This window comes from Pteropus vampyrus, unplaced genomic scaffold (assembly GCF_000151845.1).
Source record: "Pteropus vampyrus isolate Shadow unplaced genomic scaffold, Pvam_2.0 Scaffold93, whole genome shotgun sequence".
NCBI classification, from domain to species: domain Eukaryota; kingdom Metazoa; phylum Chordata; class Mammalia; order Chiroptera; family Pteropodidae; genus Pteropus; species Pteropus vampyrus.
In genome coordinates this window covers 4,634,718-4,651,984 of record NW_011888874.1, presented here as the reverse complement: position 1 = coordinate 4,651,984, position 17,267 = coordinate 4,634,718, and the positions used below count along the sequence as shown (strand labels likewise).

General features: G+C 41.5%; 1 protein-coding gene across 1 annotated transcript in view; it reads right to left on the bottom strand.

Moving 5' to 3' along the window:
- Positions 1-5,676: 5,676 nt before the first annotated feature.
- Positions 5,677-17,267, bottom strand: part of WDFY1 (WD repeat and FYVE domain containing 1) — a 43,859-nt gene continuing 32,268 nt past the window's right edge. The window contains exons 9-12 of the mRNA XM_011364088.2: positions 15,512-15,613; positions 11,131-11,261; positions 9,683-9,791; positions 5,677-9,030 (exon numbers count right to left, since the gene is read on the bottom strand). Of these exons, the coding sequence (XP_011362390.1) occupies positions 8,971-9,030; positions 9,683-9,791; positions 11,131-11,261; positions 15,512-15,613 (402 nt within the window). The 3' untranslated portion in view covers positions 5,677-8,970. The remainder of the gene's footprint in view (positions 9,031-9,682; positions 9,792-11,130; positions 11,262-15,511; positions 15,614-17,267) is intronic.

Here is a 17,267-nt window from a genome sequence, read left to right as displayed (position 1 = left end):
TTTGTACGTGTTATCACCCTGATCATGTTATTTCTCCAGGTGCCCCACCCACGTGCACTCTCTATTTCTGGTAATCTGCTTTTCTCCTCCATAGTAATTATTGCCTTCTATCATACTGTATGATTTATCTATTTATTAGCTTTATTGTTTATTGTCTGTCTCTCTCTGCAAGAAAGTAAACTCCACAAGAGTCAGGATCTTTGCTTTGTTCACTGATGTTTTTTCAAGAATCTAGAATGCTTATAAATGATAAGCACTCGATATTTTTTCAACGAATAAGTTGTATTGTGTCGATAAACACAATATATATAATACCCATCACACATAGTTATATTTCAGTGCTTGGGAAACAAAATCTCCTAATTTGGAACACTCCATCTCTGGGCACGGTGCATAATTTGCATTTACATAGCGGGTAAAAACACTGAAAAATTCAGTGCCTGCGAATATGGCTAAAAATCTGAACATGCTAACTCTAGAGTGGGTTAGTTCAAAACCAAGTTCAATATGGCCAAATGAAAAATCTCAAAGAAAACTTTGAAGTAGCGGTAGGGGGATGAGCTTTGGGGGCAGGGACATGGAGGAAGTCTGAAGAAAGATGAGGACCATGACCCATTAGCCACAAGCTCCTAGAGTATCCTTATGGAAAATGGCTTGTTTCGAGGAAGCTCACGTGTACCCTATGTCGCTCTGTTTCCACCTTAGTTCTCTTGCTTGGGGCGGGGGTGGGGTGTGCTCTGCCCCGTGGCTCCTAGGTACGGAATGAAGCATCTAGTGGCCGATTGTTTAGGTCACTGTTGCTGTGAAAAAAAATCACTCCACACTTAGTAGCTTTAAACGATCATTTTATTTTGTTCACAATCTTGGGAGTCAGGAATTCGGGGAGGGGTCACGTGGGCGGGCAGCCCTGCGATGGTAGCCGCTTGTTGGCTCGGTCTACAGCCATCTGAACGCTCACCTGGGCTGGACATCACCTGGTGCATTCAATTCACATGGCTGGCAGTTAATGCTGGCTGTCAGCTGGAAGCTCTGCTCAGCTTCTGGTCCCAGTTGGCTGGTTCCCCTCAGAAAACCAGGTGGAAGCTGCATAGCACTTTTTGATCTAGCCTCAGACATTGTACTGTGTCACTTCAGCTATATGCTATTAGTGAGGCGCTAAGGTTGGCCCAGATTCAAGGGAAAAAAACATAAATCCCACCACTCTGTAAGAGGGTATGAGAATTTGCAGAAGAATTTGAAAACCACCAAACCCACCGAACATGAAGCTGCAAAGTAGAGTTGTCTTCAATTAAGTCTTAGGATGATCAGACACCCAGAACTAGCGGTTGATATCTTAGAAACATCTCACCACGTCCTTTGTGTGCTTATCCTCTGTAACCTCTCTACGCTTTCCTCTGAGTGCTCCTTTTAGTCTCTGCAAAATGTTAACAGTAGCTGGGCAGGTGGAGTGGGGTGGGTGGAAATGATGGGGCAGGGCGTGACAGCCACTCAGTGGCTTCACTAGATTCACTCCCTAACAAAAGCACGTTAAGTTCCTTTCCATTTATGTACAGAGCATCCAAATTGTACACATACAAGCACCGTTATTTATTAAGTGCCTGTTATGTGCCTGACACTGTGCTCAGTACTATCCTATATACAAATTTGATGTCCTCATAGAAGTTACAGGGAGGAAAACAAGAAATGTAGCTAGATAGGAGTAAGCAAGGAGCATCGCAGATGTCGAAGGGATAATAAGGGACCTTTTTAGAGCTTGGGTTTCTGCTGTGAATGGGATGGGAGCTGTGAGGCTTTTGTGTACAGGAATGGAATGTTCTGAGTTGTTTTAACACCTGTGCTAAGATCAGGGAGACTGGGATACTAGGATGATTCGGTTGACGGTGGGCTGGACCACGGTTAATAGCTGAATGGTGAAAAGTGGCTGTATTGGGACGCATTTTGAAGGTAAGACCAATGGGCTTGTAGGTGTCTGCAAGCTGGCCTATGTTTTCAGGACACATTTGCAACTTGGGATTCATGTGATAGATTAAAAGCAGATGTGACTCCTGCAGCAAAAGATATTAGATGTCATGTCTGACAATAAAATACAAGAAATACAAAAGTACATTAAGAACTTAGAAGTACAGCCCCCAAACCAGTTAAGAATTTTTACACAAGTAAATCCAGAAAGGAACAAATTTCTGTTTAACCATCTGCTTTTATTTCTTCCTTTCTTCTTTTTAATACTACACAGGGTTAACTCAAACAGATGTTCCTACATAGTTATAGAAGTTGCTCTCCAATGAGTTCCTCTAACTCCAGGTAATGGCTCGCTGAAGTGCACATAACATAATTTTTTACGTATTTAGCCTAATATGGCATTGTCAAAGGATGGGAAGAAACACACGTAGGTTTGCTCCCCAATCTGTTGAATAAATGAATGAAATGCAGAAAAGATTTAGAGAATCCAAGGGCTGATAAAGCCTTCAAAGGTCGAGCAGGTCTTATGTGATGGCCACTGAGGATGTAGACAAAGGCTGGTCCCTGCCTTAGAGGCTCCCAATTGTGAACCAGAGCTCATTAGCAGGCCATTACCATGCATGCGTCTCAAGTCTCGCCATGTGAGTTAAAGCATGTGGTGGGTCCAGGAGAATGCTTAAATAAACTTGCAACATTTCAAAATATATTTCTTTCTATGACTTAAGTTACCGTGAATTAAACAAATCATGAGATCAAGCAAATTATGTTATCACAGAATTAACTAAAGAATCCACAACTATTGATCTGGTTGTTTACCTCATCTTGTCAAAACTTAAAAGCATTTTTTAATAAGGGAATGATGCCTAGAATACCAAAATATTACAATCATGTGATTGGTTTGTAACTTTATTTGTTGGGCTTGATTTTCATGGTAGTGTCTACAGGCTATTGACTACTCTTAAATGTTAGAAGAATAGATGACAATCCCTGTTATGAGGGCAGATTTAAGTAATAGTCCCTTAAGAATGTCACAAGTTCAACAGTCATACTTTAAAAGAGTGATTCCTAAGTTATTTCAAATTAATTAATTAATTAGCTTGATTTTGGGACACCCCTATGTTCTTTACTGTGAATTAATATAATCAGTTTCAGATAAAAATAAAGTTCACTAAGAGAAATTTTTTATAACAGTTTAAAATTACTTAAAATAGTAGAGTATCATAAAATACAGATTAAGGATCACAGCTCTTTAGACTATATGGGAAACAAATAATTGGTTTGTAATAAACTTGGCATTATGTCATCACAGAAGCCACATATCAGTGCCACCATTGATTCATGATGCCAGGAAAAAAAATAGTGAATAGAGTTCTCATGCCCCTTTTGATCTTAAGCTCTAGAGTGTGAGAAAATCTGCCACACTGCCAGTGCTAATGGTATAAAGAAATTCCTATTACTTAATTTTCCTCTCGAATGTCCAATTTAGAATCTAAAATTTCTTCAAATATGAAAGAGCCAGATGGGAACTAGAAATAAGAGCGTGGGCTTTGAGGTCAGGCAGACCACTTCGGTTTTTCCCTTGGGCTTGACCTGAGAGTTATATCTCAGGCTCCATGCCTGTATTACGAATGGTGAGACCGAAATCAAGAAGTGGCCCAGGACGTCATGAGAAATCGCGCCCTCGGTATGAATGAGCTTCCTGAGGGATGGCTTGTATGGGAAGTGAAAAGAATGAGAGAGAGGTCTCCGCACAGCCAAGGGGACTCGGAGACCGAGTGATGGATGGGAGAGAAAGCTGTAACCCAAGTACCTGCATGACCGACCTGAGAACGTTTTTACAGATGGATGGTCAGCTTGGTGAAACCTAAAAAGGGAAGGTCAGAAACAAGAACTTGCTGCTGTGCTTCCACCTTCCAAGTGAAGAGACCAGCTGACTCTCCAGCAACCTCGGCGGTGACCACCACAGGCTGCTGTGACGGCATCGAGGTCATCCAGCCAAACTTTCTTTCTGTGTCCTTGTCCTCTAAGCAGCCTTCCAATGACAACTTGGGTTCTACCTAGACTGTCCTACGGAAACTGGGGTCTGCTTGGCAGACAGAATTCTCGTTGTAAATGAATAAACTGGAATTTTATAAATCAAGACACTAAGATATGCCTTTTTATTACCTATTTATTCAAAGGAATAAATTCAAGTGTTGGTAATGCTGTCAGGATATTAGCAATAAAAATTTAAAAACTTACAATGTGCATATTCTTTGACCTAGTAAATCCCACTTCTAAGACTTTATCCTAAGAAAATAATTGGAAAAGTGGGCAAAGATGAACATAAAAGCATACTGAGTTTAGCATTTTTAAATGTTTTGTGTTTTAATTAAAATTACAAATACTCTAAAAATGTATAACCTTATTTCAACATGGAATTGGTGAAATAAATAACAGTTTAGCCACATAATGGAACAATGGACTATTGCTGTCCAGGCAGGATTATGCAGTAGGTAAAACACACACGCGCATACCCTACCTCAGTGGACTAACACGACGGACTTATTTTTCCCTCGTGCAAAGTCCACTGCAGGTCCAAGGGATGGTTCGATGTCCCACTTCGCTACCAACATGTGCTTCGGGACCACTGTGGAAGAAACGGTTGTGGCTAAGCCTCTCACCTGCAATTAATGCTTCTGCCTGAAAGTCACCGGCTAAAGCAAGTCACATGGCCTGACCTAACCTCAAAGGGCTGGAGACTGGCAATCCTGGTCAGTCATGCCAGGACGCACAGGGCTAACTACAAATGCAATGTGGAGTTCTATTTTCTGACATGGCAAACCTATCAAGTGGGAAAAAAAAGCATAGCCCCATTAAAAATATATCCCATAAGTGTGTGTTATATACGTATACATGCATTTAAAAAGACACTGGGAATATAGCGTTAAGTTTAACAATATTTTCCCTAGGTGGCAGGACGGGAGATTTTTAAAAAATCATCTTAGAGTCTCATTTTTTGGTGAAATTTCCATGCATACTTCTATAATTAAAATGTTTTTTCTCTTTAAAAAATAACAATAAAATAAAAAAATCTTTTTATATTTTTTGGTATTGTCTTTTTATTTTCCTTTCCTTTTTATTATAATAAAAAACATTATTTTGATGATGAGAGAAAATAAAGCTATATCTTTTTTTAAATAGCACGGTAAACTGCCATTCTGATTTCTAAATCGACTTCTCAGTTAAGCTGAGGAAGCACTTCTCCTAGGTCAGAACCACCCCATGTTGACAAAACAGCTGCCGAGGTGGAGACGAGGACAAGATCACGGGACCCCCTCGTAGCTCAGCACGCTCCGAGAACCTCCGAGAACCTCGGCATCCTGAGCAATCTGACTCCGGGGCTTCACAAACTTCAGAAGAGAAAATACCCACTTTTCTTATATAAAACACTCATTCCACACTAGCACATTAAAGCAGGTGGTGTGGGGAAGACATGTGCTTTCAACTCAGACAGACAGACAGACAGACAGACAGACAGACAGACAGACAGGATCTTTCCTCTTGGTTTTCTCAGCTGTAAATGAGGACAATGATGCCTGGCAGAGGAATTGCTAGGACTGGATAATATAACATAGGTAGAGCACCCAGCACACAGAGGATGCTAAACACTTGGTGGCTACTATTACCGCCCTGTGTCCAGATCAAACACAACAAAAGCTAAATTAAGCAACAGAGTAACAAGCGAGGAACATTTTATTGTATGCATATTCTCAAAAAAACAAAACAAAACAAACAAAAACAGAACCCACATATAGGAGAAAAGGACAGTCTTCTAGCTCTCTAGGAGAGGCAGGGCACCGTATCTGATAGAAACACAACCAGTATTAAGATAAATAAATGTGCTAATCAACATTGCCCTGCTTCCCCAGTCAAAAAGGCTATAGAGAAAAACGCTTTATTGTATTCTAATATAAATTTGTTGCACAATTAAACTTCAACTTGCTCATAGAGTTACTGTATAATAAACTGCAGAAAATAGAGTTGGCATTCAACAATCTGCTCACAATTAACAAGTAAGCAATAGACACTGGAATAAATATAGCATGTATTACTTATTTGTTAAATCTCACATTTATAATGAGCAGATGGTTTACCATTAATAGTAAGTGACTGGTTTCTTACATTTTAAGAGATACCAGATCCAGTAACAGAAGTAGAAAGTAATTTAAAGAAAAATGATTTTAGAAAATATCTCCTTGGTCTGAGCCAGTATAATGTTTATTATATACGTAAGCCGTTCAACAGTTTAAAAACGTGGAAGCTAGCAAACTGAATTCTTTAGGCGGAGAGCAAAGTGGCACATTCTAAAGCAATGTATCTTGTTTATATCCTCTACGCAGCAGGACTGAGCTAGGGCTTAGCAAACAGAGATGTAAAATGAGATAAATAATGTGTCCACTAACGCTACAGGGGTATTTCTATCATTTGCACTAAAAAAGGGCAATTTAAAAACATGTTCAAAATAAAAAAAAGTCATTTTCTTATCCCATACATACTAGATCTAAACACAAGGATCTTCTCTAACATTCTGTACTTTTTAATCCCTATTTGTACAGATCGGCGTAAATATTCAGGAATGGAAAACCCAGCAACTGTTACTTAAAGAACTATTTTAAATGACCCGTCTGGGAGTAATGCAGTCAAAATAAGGCAATAACTACAGGGCTAGCTGTACTTTCCTTATGTGCCCAGTCGGTAAAATTGAGAAAATAATTTTTGTCCACTTCTATAAAAAATATTACCCCCTTTGCTACCTAGTGTGTGACAGAGACAAGACAAGCCTGCCATGTGTGTTTTCAAACAGATAAATGATAAGAGGCTCGGATGGAGAGAAAACTACACTGAAACATTCTTTCCTTTTCTGCACACCACACTAAACAAGTCTTCATTTCCCCCTTGATTTGTATCAGCTTAACCCCTAGGTGGCGCTGCAACAACCTTACGGTCTCTAAGGAATCCTGGGGTTTTTCATTAAAAAATTTTAAAAGTAAAAATGTTTGAAAGCTATGGCATATTCTTGGAAGCTGTGATGTTCTGCTCAGTCTATCACAGACATTAAAAAAAAAAATCACATTTTACAGAATAAAGGAAAACAAAACCACAGTTCAGCACTCTTCCACGTGGCAAGGAATTGGTCATATTCTATTTTCCTTTTAAGACCCCGTAAAATCCCCAGGATAGCACCTTTGTGTGGGCTGAATCAGTAACTGAACTCAAGCTGACATTCAACACTGCCATTTAAAAGTTACCATTGCTCAATTTTTCTTCTGGACTATGTTAGTAATGCACATTTTCTGAAAAGCACAGAAATTCTTAAAGGAAACATCTTTTTCAGGTGATATGACACAAAAATTATAAGGAGTGACAAAACCCTTGTCTTATTTCTGAAGGCAAGTCAACTTTTAATGCAGATCATTCTAAAACAGGATGTGACTGACTGACCGCCTTCCCTTTCCTTAGTATTTGTATCACTTGGCCATTAAGACATCTTAGTTTCATTGCCTGTCAAACGCTATAGTCCCTCTTAGCTGTTGTAAAAAAACCCAGTTGTGTCATATAAAATGACTATGTGGTCTTGATATGACCCCAATACAGTAATGCAGTAGTGAGTTTTTATCACTATCCATTAGTAAGACCAACAAAAATACTGTTGCTATTTTTAAATTTGTCCTTAAAACAAGTAGGCCTCTTTCCACTCCCTTACACAGTCCTAAAGCAATAGATACATGTTCTATTGTTAAAAATAATCACACGAATAAATATTTGAATATTAAAAGTAGGTTCTTCACCCCCCCACACACACACACACCTCTTCCCCATCCTGGTACTAAGTGGCCAAAACCCTTTCAAACACCATGTGACACAACAGATTTTGCAAGTTGTTGTGAAAGCGATTCACCAGTTGGGAATTACTGTGCAGGACCTGGCTAACGATCGCTGCTCTGGGTTACCCACTTCCTTCTGTGGGACAGTAACAGTATCAGTTAGCCTATAAGTCAACATAATTTAAAAAGCTTTAGAGTTCTTGTCGGAGGGGTATATTAAATTGCCACAGTATCACAGGGGTGCATCTTGGACCCAGAAATACAATGTGTCGGTCAGGACGGGGCTGTTCCATGGAACAGACTGGTCATTGCCCGTCACACTCACGCTGGGAGCTGGGTTTCCCCTTAGCCGTTACTAACTGCCATGAGAAGATGTCAGGCGGCTTGTGTGACTCCTGGGGTAACAGCACCATAAAAACATTTTGTCTTTAGAACACATGTGGGGGGTTAGGAAGTATGTGGGCTGTCTCTGACTACACAGAAATGTCACAAGTCACAGCAACTGTGAGGGTCACCCATGGCAGACTGACCAGCAGAAGCAAGTGAAGCGGGCCAGACACTAACTGCAGGTAATGGCGCTACCTGAAGAGAACAGGTATCTTTAAGAAGTCTGTCATTAACTAAGTATAAAGCACAGTCACATTCTACCAGTACATAAGGGGAGACCTCTGGGTTCTTAAGTTCCTACTGCACCCCTCAAGAAAGAGAGAACGAGGCATCCTTCCCCCCATTCCTGCTCTGACGGCAGGGAGCACGTGGAGAGCCAGCGGGTCTTGGGGGAAGTGTGTGTGATCTGCAACCGCTTTAACAAAGTTCTAGGCATTAAGTCAACATTTCTTCTCTAAAACTCCCAAGAGGACAATCTTGGAGGACACGTTCGCTCGCTGTCCACGAGGAAGTTTCGCTGAAGGAATTCCGTTCCTCCCGGAACCACTACAAAGGGACCTTCTCCATATTAGTCACTCCCACAGGTGGTTCCACAAATGCCCGAAACACACCTTTCCGCTTTTTCCTTTTGAAAAATGTTGCTCTGTGTTTAAGTGGCTCCTGCCGGTCCCCGTGACGGGGGCTGTGGCGCCACAGGGAAGGGCTGCGTTGGCTGCGGGCTGCCGCTGGGAAGGTGCAGACCTCACCAGCGCCCGGATCAGTGTGGCGAGAACCCGGTGGCCAGACTGCAGCCCACCACAGGCGTCATGTCCCAGATCTGCAAGAAACAAGATGCGGAGAAGGCAGCACTGGTCACCCGGGCTACGCAGGGAGCCAACCTTGAGACAGATGTCAGTTTCACAGCTGAAGAGTGGTACTGAGTATAAGACAGTTACTTTTGGTTTCTGTTGTTAGCAGCCCAGGGACTTAACGAAAAAATGTGTGGTTACTTCTTACAAGCAGGAAGTCCTCTGCGCAGGATGCAAGGAGCATTAACATGCGAACGAGTGATCAGAGCGAGGGGTCAGCTAAGGCCTCCGCCAGCTGGGGAGCTGGAACCCTGGGCTACCTCAGCCGGACAGCGACAGGGGGGTGCCAGGCCCTGACGGACAAGGCAAAGGGAAATGCCACGGCGGTGAACAAGGCCAAGGGGAGGTGAATCACAAGCATGCAGTTTGTTATTCATTGCTCTCTTTTTTCTTTTTTTCACTCTTTCCTTTTTTGTAGAGAGAAAGGTTTATTAAAGTAAAATGATGCACCAAGTGTTACTCAGAGTTTTCACCTGGTTATACTATAGGATGCTTATGAAGAGGGACGGCAAGCCTGCCAATCAGAGAACGACACTGGACTCGAAATGTCTTATACCCACTACAGCGAGAAGACAGAGCAATCTACACTGAGATGCTAATTGAGACAATTAAGCAGGTTACCTTTACAACTCGATCGGTCCCACAGGTCACCATCAGTCCCCTAGCAACGTCCATGGACATGTGGGAAATGTTATGTTTTCCTTCATGAAAGGTTGCTAGAGAAGTTCGACTAACAAAGAGAAAAGAGACCATTTAAAACACCTGGCTGTACCTAGAGCTAAGACACGTTTCTTAGCAACATATACACAGCTGACCCCTGAACAACACTGGTTTGGATCCACTTTTATGCAAATTTTTTTCATTAAATATGTGCAGTACTGTAAATGTATTTTCTCTTCCTTGCGATTTTAATGACATTTTTTTCTCTAGCTTACTTAATTGTAAAAATACAGTACATAATACACGTGACATACAAAATGCGTGCTATGTTATTGGTAAGGCTTCCAATCAACAGTAGGCTATTAGTAGGTTGTGGGGAAGTCAAAAGTTATACTCGAATTTTTGACTGCACAGGGGCTGGCACCCTTAACCACCCACCTCCCCCCATTGTTCAAAGGTCAACTATACATATAATAAGTGTTAAAATTTGCTCCCCAAAATGTGGCTACACTTTTAAAAACTAGCTTTATAATTAAAGGATGAAGAAAGCATGACAAGTTGCAAGACTGTTTTATAAAAGATTTAAAAAACTATTTTTTTTTTAGTGGAAAGGTCATATGTCCCTAAACATGAAAACAGAAACCTTTAGCACAGAAGAAGAACTGCACTGTGTGAGATCATGCGGCGTGGGCCCAACATCCATAAGAAGGGGCCGGGCTTCGCCCAAACTTCTCTGGTGTCTAGGGAGCAGCGCTCTCTTGCAGCGCTGGCCCTTGCTCTGCTTCGAAGCCCACAGCCTTAGCCTCCATCGCAAGCTCACTGACCGACACCAATGGTGCCCTCCAGCTTTCCAACTCCGGCCTCTGCCTGGGTTTGCCCACCTACTACTTTCAAAAATGATTCAAAGGGAAGGAAAAGAAAATGATGGTTCTGCCTTGATGGATCTGCCTGAGTCAGGACGGAGTGAGGAGCAGACAGATCTGTCTTATGTACAAATAGTTATTTAAGAACAGATTGCTAGATCCGATTTTGGTGGAAGAAAAATCGTTGGTCTCTAGAGTTTTCCTAGTAATTGAATTTCCATGCATGTGTGAGCCCAGGTAGGAGCAAGGGATGCTTTTGGAGAGAGCCAGCTCAGCCACTGCATCAGTGTGCACGTGGCCTTGACCGTGCACTGCACCAAGTGACATGGGCTCAAGACGGTGCACCTGACTGCTGGGCTGGTCCTACCAACATCATTCCTTGCAGTGTTTCAGAGAATTTTGTCTTAAGTCATGAAGTTAGGATGGAATCTTTCTTTAAAAGTCATTTATGAAATTGGGAAGAGACAACAGGACACTTGTGTTGTTTCTCGGGCTCACTCTTCCCATTTCAGATGCACGGTGAGACAGGGATGTGCAAACACTCACTCCTCCTCTTTGATGGAGTCGTAACAGGAATCACACATCCGGACCTGGAACTCGAAGCCCATGATGGGGTAACTTGAGCGCTTGCTGCTGCACTTCCCACAGACGGCCTGCCCGCATTTCCTGCAGTGATGCTTCCGGACCACGGGAAGGAGGAAAAAGAGGGGTTTAATTTCGCTTTAATGCTCATGGTTTCCCTTTAGAGTAGGGGAGTGGGAGTGGGAGGGCTCGCCTTGAATTATAACCACCCCATTTCAACGCAGCAATCAGCACACAACAGGTAGACAATTTCAACATTTGTCAAGGATTTACAAACAACATCACTTTATTGGTCAAGTACAGCTTTTTGTTCATTCATGTTATCTGTCGTGATGTCACAACAAACATTAAAACCAAGTTTAAATTCAACCAGAAGCCTAAACTAGAGATTTGGGGCAGGAAAAATCTATTCCTATGTTAAAGAACAATTTTGAAATGAAGTTTTAAATGTAATATACCCTCATTAAGAAACAAATATCCATAACCAAATGTTTTACTCTTTATTTTAGTCTTTCAAACTGTGACTCTGGAAATAAGGTTCAAGAACATTCCAAAGTAGTCCACTTATTATTACTTATTTTAACATATTTTTTGGACACTAAAAGTTTAGTGGCCTGTACATTTCCTCTCACTCCTATTAACTCATAGGAGAAAAATTCATTTCTTTGTCTTTCCTTTAGAAGTAGGAATGAATTTGCCCATCAATTACAACCCACTAGTTATCACCAGACATGCACTGTGAGAACTAGCTAATGAGAGAATTCAGGTGCTACTTCAGAGTATTAGCCCGAGTGCTACAATACTCCTGGCATTAACTACCAGTCTCATACTAGACCTTGTTGGAGAATAGCTTTGTAAGTAAAATCAAAGAAAGTTTATCAACACACACAAACTTTAGGCCAATCCTTCATAGAGGTATAACCAGTAATCAAAGGAATAAAATCGGCATTCTTTTTTACTTACCTGCACAAATTCATTTTCAACCTGAGTGAGTGGCTACCTTCAAGGCTGCTATAGAAATCTATATTTTTTGTAGAACTTTAGTATTACGTGAATACCTAGTGATAAGAGCATCTTTGAAATCTACAGGCTATTTGGGACATGTTTCTTTAATTTATAAAATAAAAAATAGTACTCGAAACATGCTTAATCAAGATATTCCTGGTGTACTTATATGGTACAATTTACGAATCATCTAAAATTCTTAGTGTCAGAGTATTCCAGGGAGGAATAAATCGTTACTTTCTGTTTGTGAAAGTGCAAGGCTTGTAATTATATGCCCTAATTCGTTCTAATTTTGTGCTTAGCTAGTAGAAACACTTTAATAAGTAATAGTCATAAACTGAAAGATCCGTATCTATTTACAGACAGACTCTCGGGTCTTCTACGCGTCCCAGCTCTCCCAGTGCGGGGTGAGCAACGGGATGGTTAGGTAACAGTCTCCCTGGCCCCAGGGAAGGTCTTGCTGATCATTAGTCACACGATGATAGTGATCAAAAAAAGCAGGAATGAACAGCGGTTATAGGGAAAAGTGATGTCAAACAAAATGAGAGATTAATTACACCAATAATAAAATACGTGATTAACCCGGTGTGAGTCACTGCGGGCTACTTACCTGCCGCAATCCCAGTGTCTTCGTGTCCCACATCTGCTTTATATTCCAGAAAAAGGGCTGCTCACATTTCTGACACGAATCACTTTCTAACCACTGAGGAGCCTGGGGGAAGGGAAGGGCAGAGCCAACATCAGTGCACCTGTACACCTATACTGATGTTTCAGAAATCATTCAGCGGTTCTAGACCTTGTTGGGGTTAGCATTTTTTTTTTAATTCCTCCATATAGTATCGCTGTTGCCATATTCAACACTGTTTGTGTTCTGAGTAATCTTTATAATTTTAGTAATGTTTACAGGATCGTTCGAGTTTTAATCAATAGATTAAGAGGCAGTAATTCCATTTTAATTGTGAATTCTTAGAGTTGTCTTTCTATATTTCTTTTTTCTGCTTTAAATCTATATTCAGTTGAGTAAAAACCTATTTCTTACAAAATCTGGTGAACTACCACTTAGGAAATCTTGTGAGGTCACAAGATAACTAACAAGAGAATTCTGGGTGGGCAGCATCGTGTCAGACAGATTTGCCACCGCCCACCTCCCAGCCCTCCCCAGTGGGGGCCCACACAGCTGGCCCGCAGACCTCATTCTAGCAGTGAACTCTCTGTACTTTAATTCTTTATGCACATTTCTCCCCCCACCACTAACCTATGGGATTCTTCCCCCCCACCCTCCACTAACGTTTGAGTTATTCATTGGTCTTATTCACCTTTATATACATATATAGCCTGTCATACAGTAGGTTCTCAATGAATTTTGGTTGAAACAGGGAAACTGAAGTCTCAAAATTACTTTCTTGAAAACTCAGAAAATATTTCTCTAAATAAGACATTACAAATTGTACTTGATTACAAGATGAACCTGTCAAAAGCCTATTTAACCTCAATCACTTGTTATTATATACTTATTATATATGGAGAATAAAAATAGTAGAAAATACAAATTTCTACAAAATTAAACCAAATGAACATTATAAAGTAATTCATCTTCTCTTGATCTTGAAAGTTAACACTCAAGAAAACTATATCTGATAAGAGGGGACGATAATAGGAGAATCACAGAAACTGAATTATACTGACCCTTATAAAATATGCGGCGAAGATGGAAAACTTTACAGAGATCCAAAAGGGAACTCTGGTGGTTTAAAGCAGGGGTCGCCATCCTCCGGGCCACAGACCGGGTACCGGTCCGTGGCCTGTTAAGAACCAGGCGGCACAGCAGATGAGTGGCGGGCCAGCGAGCGAAGCTGCATCTGCATTCGCAGCCGCTCCCCAGCGCTAGCATCACTGCCTCAGCTCCACCTCAGATCATCAGGCGTTAGGTTCTCGTAGGAGCACCAGTGCCTGGTGCCAAAAAGGTTGGGGACCACTGGTTTAAAGGATGAGTGCCCCCTCATTCTTTGTTTCCTATTGCAGCAAAAATTCCTTAGTATTTTAGATGTGTCACTAGAAATATGTCTACATATGACAGCCATTACAAATGCCTTTCTTTTGAGGGGGACACTCGCAAATAAAAGGAAATGGGCTGACAGAGAAACGAGGTTTCTTTACATAACTGGGGCGATGCTGGGAATGAGAAGGGAGGATAGAGAGTGATGGAGATGTGTGCCTACGTGAGGAAGAGCGCTGTCCTGATGTGGGATTCTTCCTCATTTCTGTGATCGATGGGAGACGGGAGGTGGTTTGGGAACACTGCCCGTGACAACATCCCCGAGGGATACAGATGACGCGGCAGGTCCTGCTGCTAACAGCATGGGGGTGTTGAATTGCGGCGGGGAGGAAAGCAGGTACCACCGCCTAGTCTCGTGTCTGCGACACAGGCCAGCGTAACTTCTACAGAACCACATGTACAGGGAAAAGTCACGTGGAACAAAAAACAGTGCGAAATGTACTGACAACAGCAATATTTGAGCATTAGTACACATCTCATAAGGTTGTGAGGATTAAATGAGTTGACACTGTGAAATGTTTGCATAGTGCCTGGTATACAGCAAGGGTCATAAGTGTCCAGGCAGTGTGCCGAAGGTTTTATAGGCCCATCCCACTTCATTTTCATCACAATCATAGGAGATACAGGGCAACATCATCCCTATTTTACAGGCAAAGAAATGGCTCGGGGACTGAAGCAACTGTCCGAAATCTATATTTTTTGTAGAACTTTAGTATTACGTGAATACCTAGTGATAAGAGCATCTTTGAAATCTACAGGCTATTTGGGACATGTTTCTTTAATTTATAAAATAAAAAATAGTACTCGAAACATGCTTAATCAAGATATTCCTGGTGTACTTATATGGTACAATTTACGAATCATCTAAAATTCTTAGTGTCAGAGTATTCCAGGGAGGAATAAATCGTTACTTCCTGTTTGTGAAAGTGCAAGGCTTGTAATTATATGCCCTAATTCATTCTAATTTTGTGCTTAGCTAGTAGAAACACTTTAATAAGTAATAGTCATAAACTGAAAGATCCGTATCTATTTACAGACAGACTCTCGGGTCTTCTACGCGTCCCAGCTCTCCCAGTGCGGGGTGAGCAACGGGATGGTTAGGTAACAGTCTCCCTGGCCCCAGGGAAGGTCTTGCTGATCATTAGTCACACGATGATAGTGATCAAAAAAAGCAGGAATGAACAGCAGTTATAGGGAAAAGTGATGTCAAACAAAATGAGAGATTAATTACACCAATAATAAAATACGTGATTAACCCGGTGTGAGTCACTGCGGGCTACTTACCTGCCGCAATCCCAGTGTCTTCGTGTCCCACATCTGCTTTATATTCCAGAAAAAGGGCTGCTCACATTTCTGACACGAATCACTTTCTAACCACTGAGGAGCCTGGGGGAAGGGAAGGGCAGAGCCAACATCAGTGCACCTGTACACCTATACTGATGTTTCAGAAATCATTCAGCGGTTCTAGACCTTGTTGGGGTTAGCATTTTTTTTTTAATTCCTCCATATAGTATCGCTGTTGCCATATTCAACACTGTTTGTGTTCTGAGTAATCTTTATAATTTTAGTAATGTTTACAGGATCGTTCGAGTTTTAATCAATAGATTAAGAGGCAGTAATTCCATTTTAATTGTGAATTCTTAGAGTTGTCTTTCTATATTTCTTTTTTCTGCTTTAAATCTATATTCAGTTGAGTAAAAACCTATTTCTTACAAAATCTGGTGAACTACCACTTAGGAAATCTTGTGAGGTCACAAGATAACTAACAAGAGAATTCTGGGTGGGCAGCATCGTGTCAGACAGATTTGCCACCGCCCACCTCCCAGCCCTCCCCAGTGGGGGCCCACACAGCTGGCCCGCAGACCTCATTCTAGCAGTGAACTCTCTGTACTTTAATTCTTTATGCACATTTCTCCCCCCACCACTAACCTATGGGATTCTTCCCCCCCACCCTCCACTAACGTTTGAGTTATTCATTGGTCTTATTCACCTTTATATACATATATAGCCTGTCATACAGTAGGTTCTCAATGAATTTTGGTTGAAACAGGGAAACTGAAGTCTCAAAATTACTTTCTTGAAAACTCAGAAAATATTTCTCTAAATAAGACATTACAAATTGTACTTGATTACAAGATGAACCTGTCAAAAGCCTATTTAACCTCAATCACTTGTTATTATATACTTATTATATATGGAGAATAAAAATAGTAGAAAATACAAATTTCTACAAAATTAAACCAAATGAACATTATAAAGTAATTCATCTTCTCTTGATCTTGAAAGTTAACACTCAAGAAAACTATATCTGATAAGAGGGGACGATAATAGGAGAATCACAGAAACTGAATTATACTGACCCTTATAAAATATGCGGCGAAGATGGAAAACTTTACAGAGATCCAAAAGGGAACTCTGGTGGTTTAAAGCAGGGGTCGCCATCCTCCGGGCCACAGACCGGGTACCGGTCCGTGGCCTGTTAAGAACCAGGCGGCACAGCAGATGAGTGGCGGGCCAGCGAGCGAAGCTGCATCTGCATTCGCAGCCGCTCCCCAGCGCTAGCATCACTGCCTCAGCTCCACCTCAGATCATCAGGCGTTAGGTTCTCGTAGGAGCACCAGTGCCTGGTGCCAAAAAGGTTGGGGACCACTGGTTTAAAGGATGAGTGCCCCCTCATTCTTTGTTTCCTATTGCAGCAAAAATTCCTTAGTATTTTAGATGTGTCACTAGAAATATGTCTACATATGACAGCCATTACAAATGCCTTTCTTTTGAGGGGGACACTCGCAAATAAAAGGAAATGGGCTGACAGAGAAACGAGGTTTCTTTACATAACTGGGGCGATGCTGGGAATGAGAAGGGAGGATAGAGAGTGATGGAGATGTGTGCCTACGTGAGGAAGAGCGCTGTCCTGATGTGGGATTCTTCCTCATTTCTGTGATCGATGGGAGACGGGAGGTGGTTTGGGAACACTGCCCGTGACAACATCCCTGAGGGATACAGATGACGCGGCAGGTCCTGCTGCTAACAGCATGGGGGT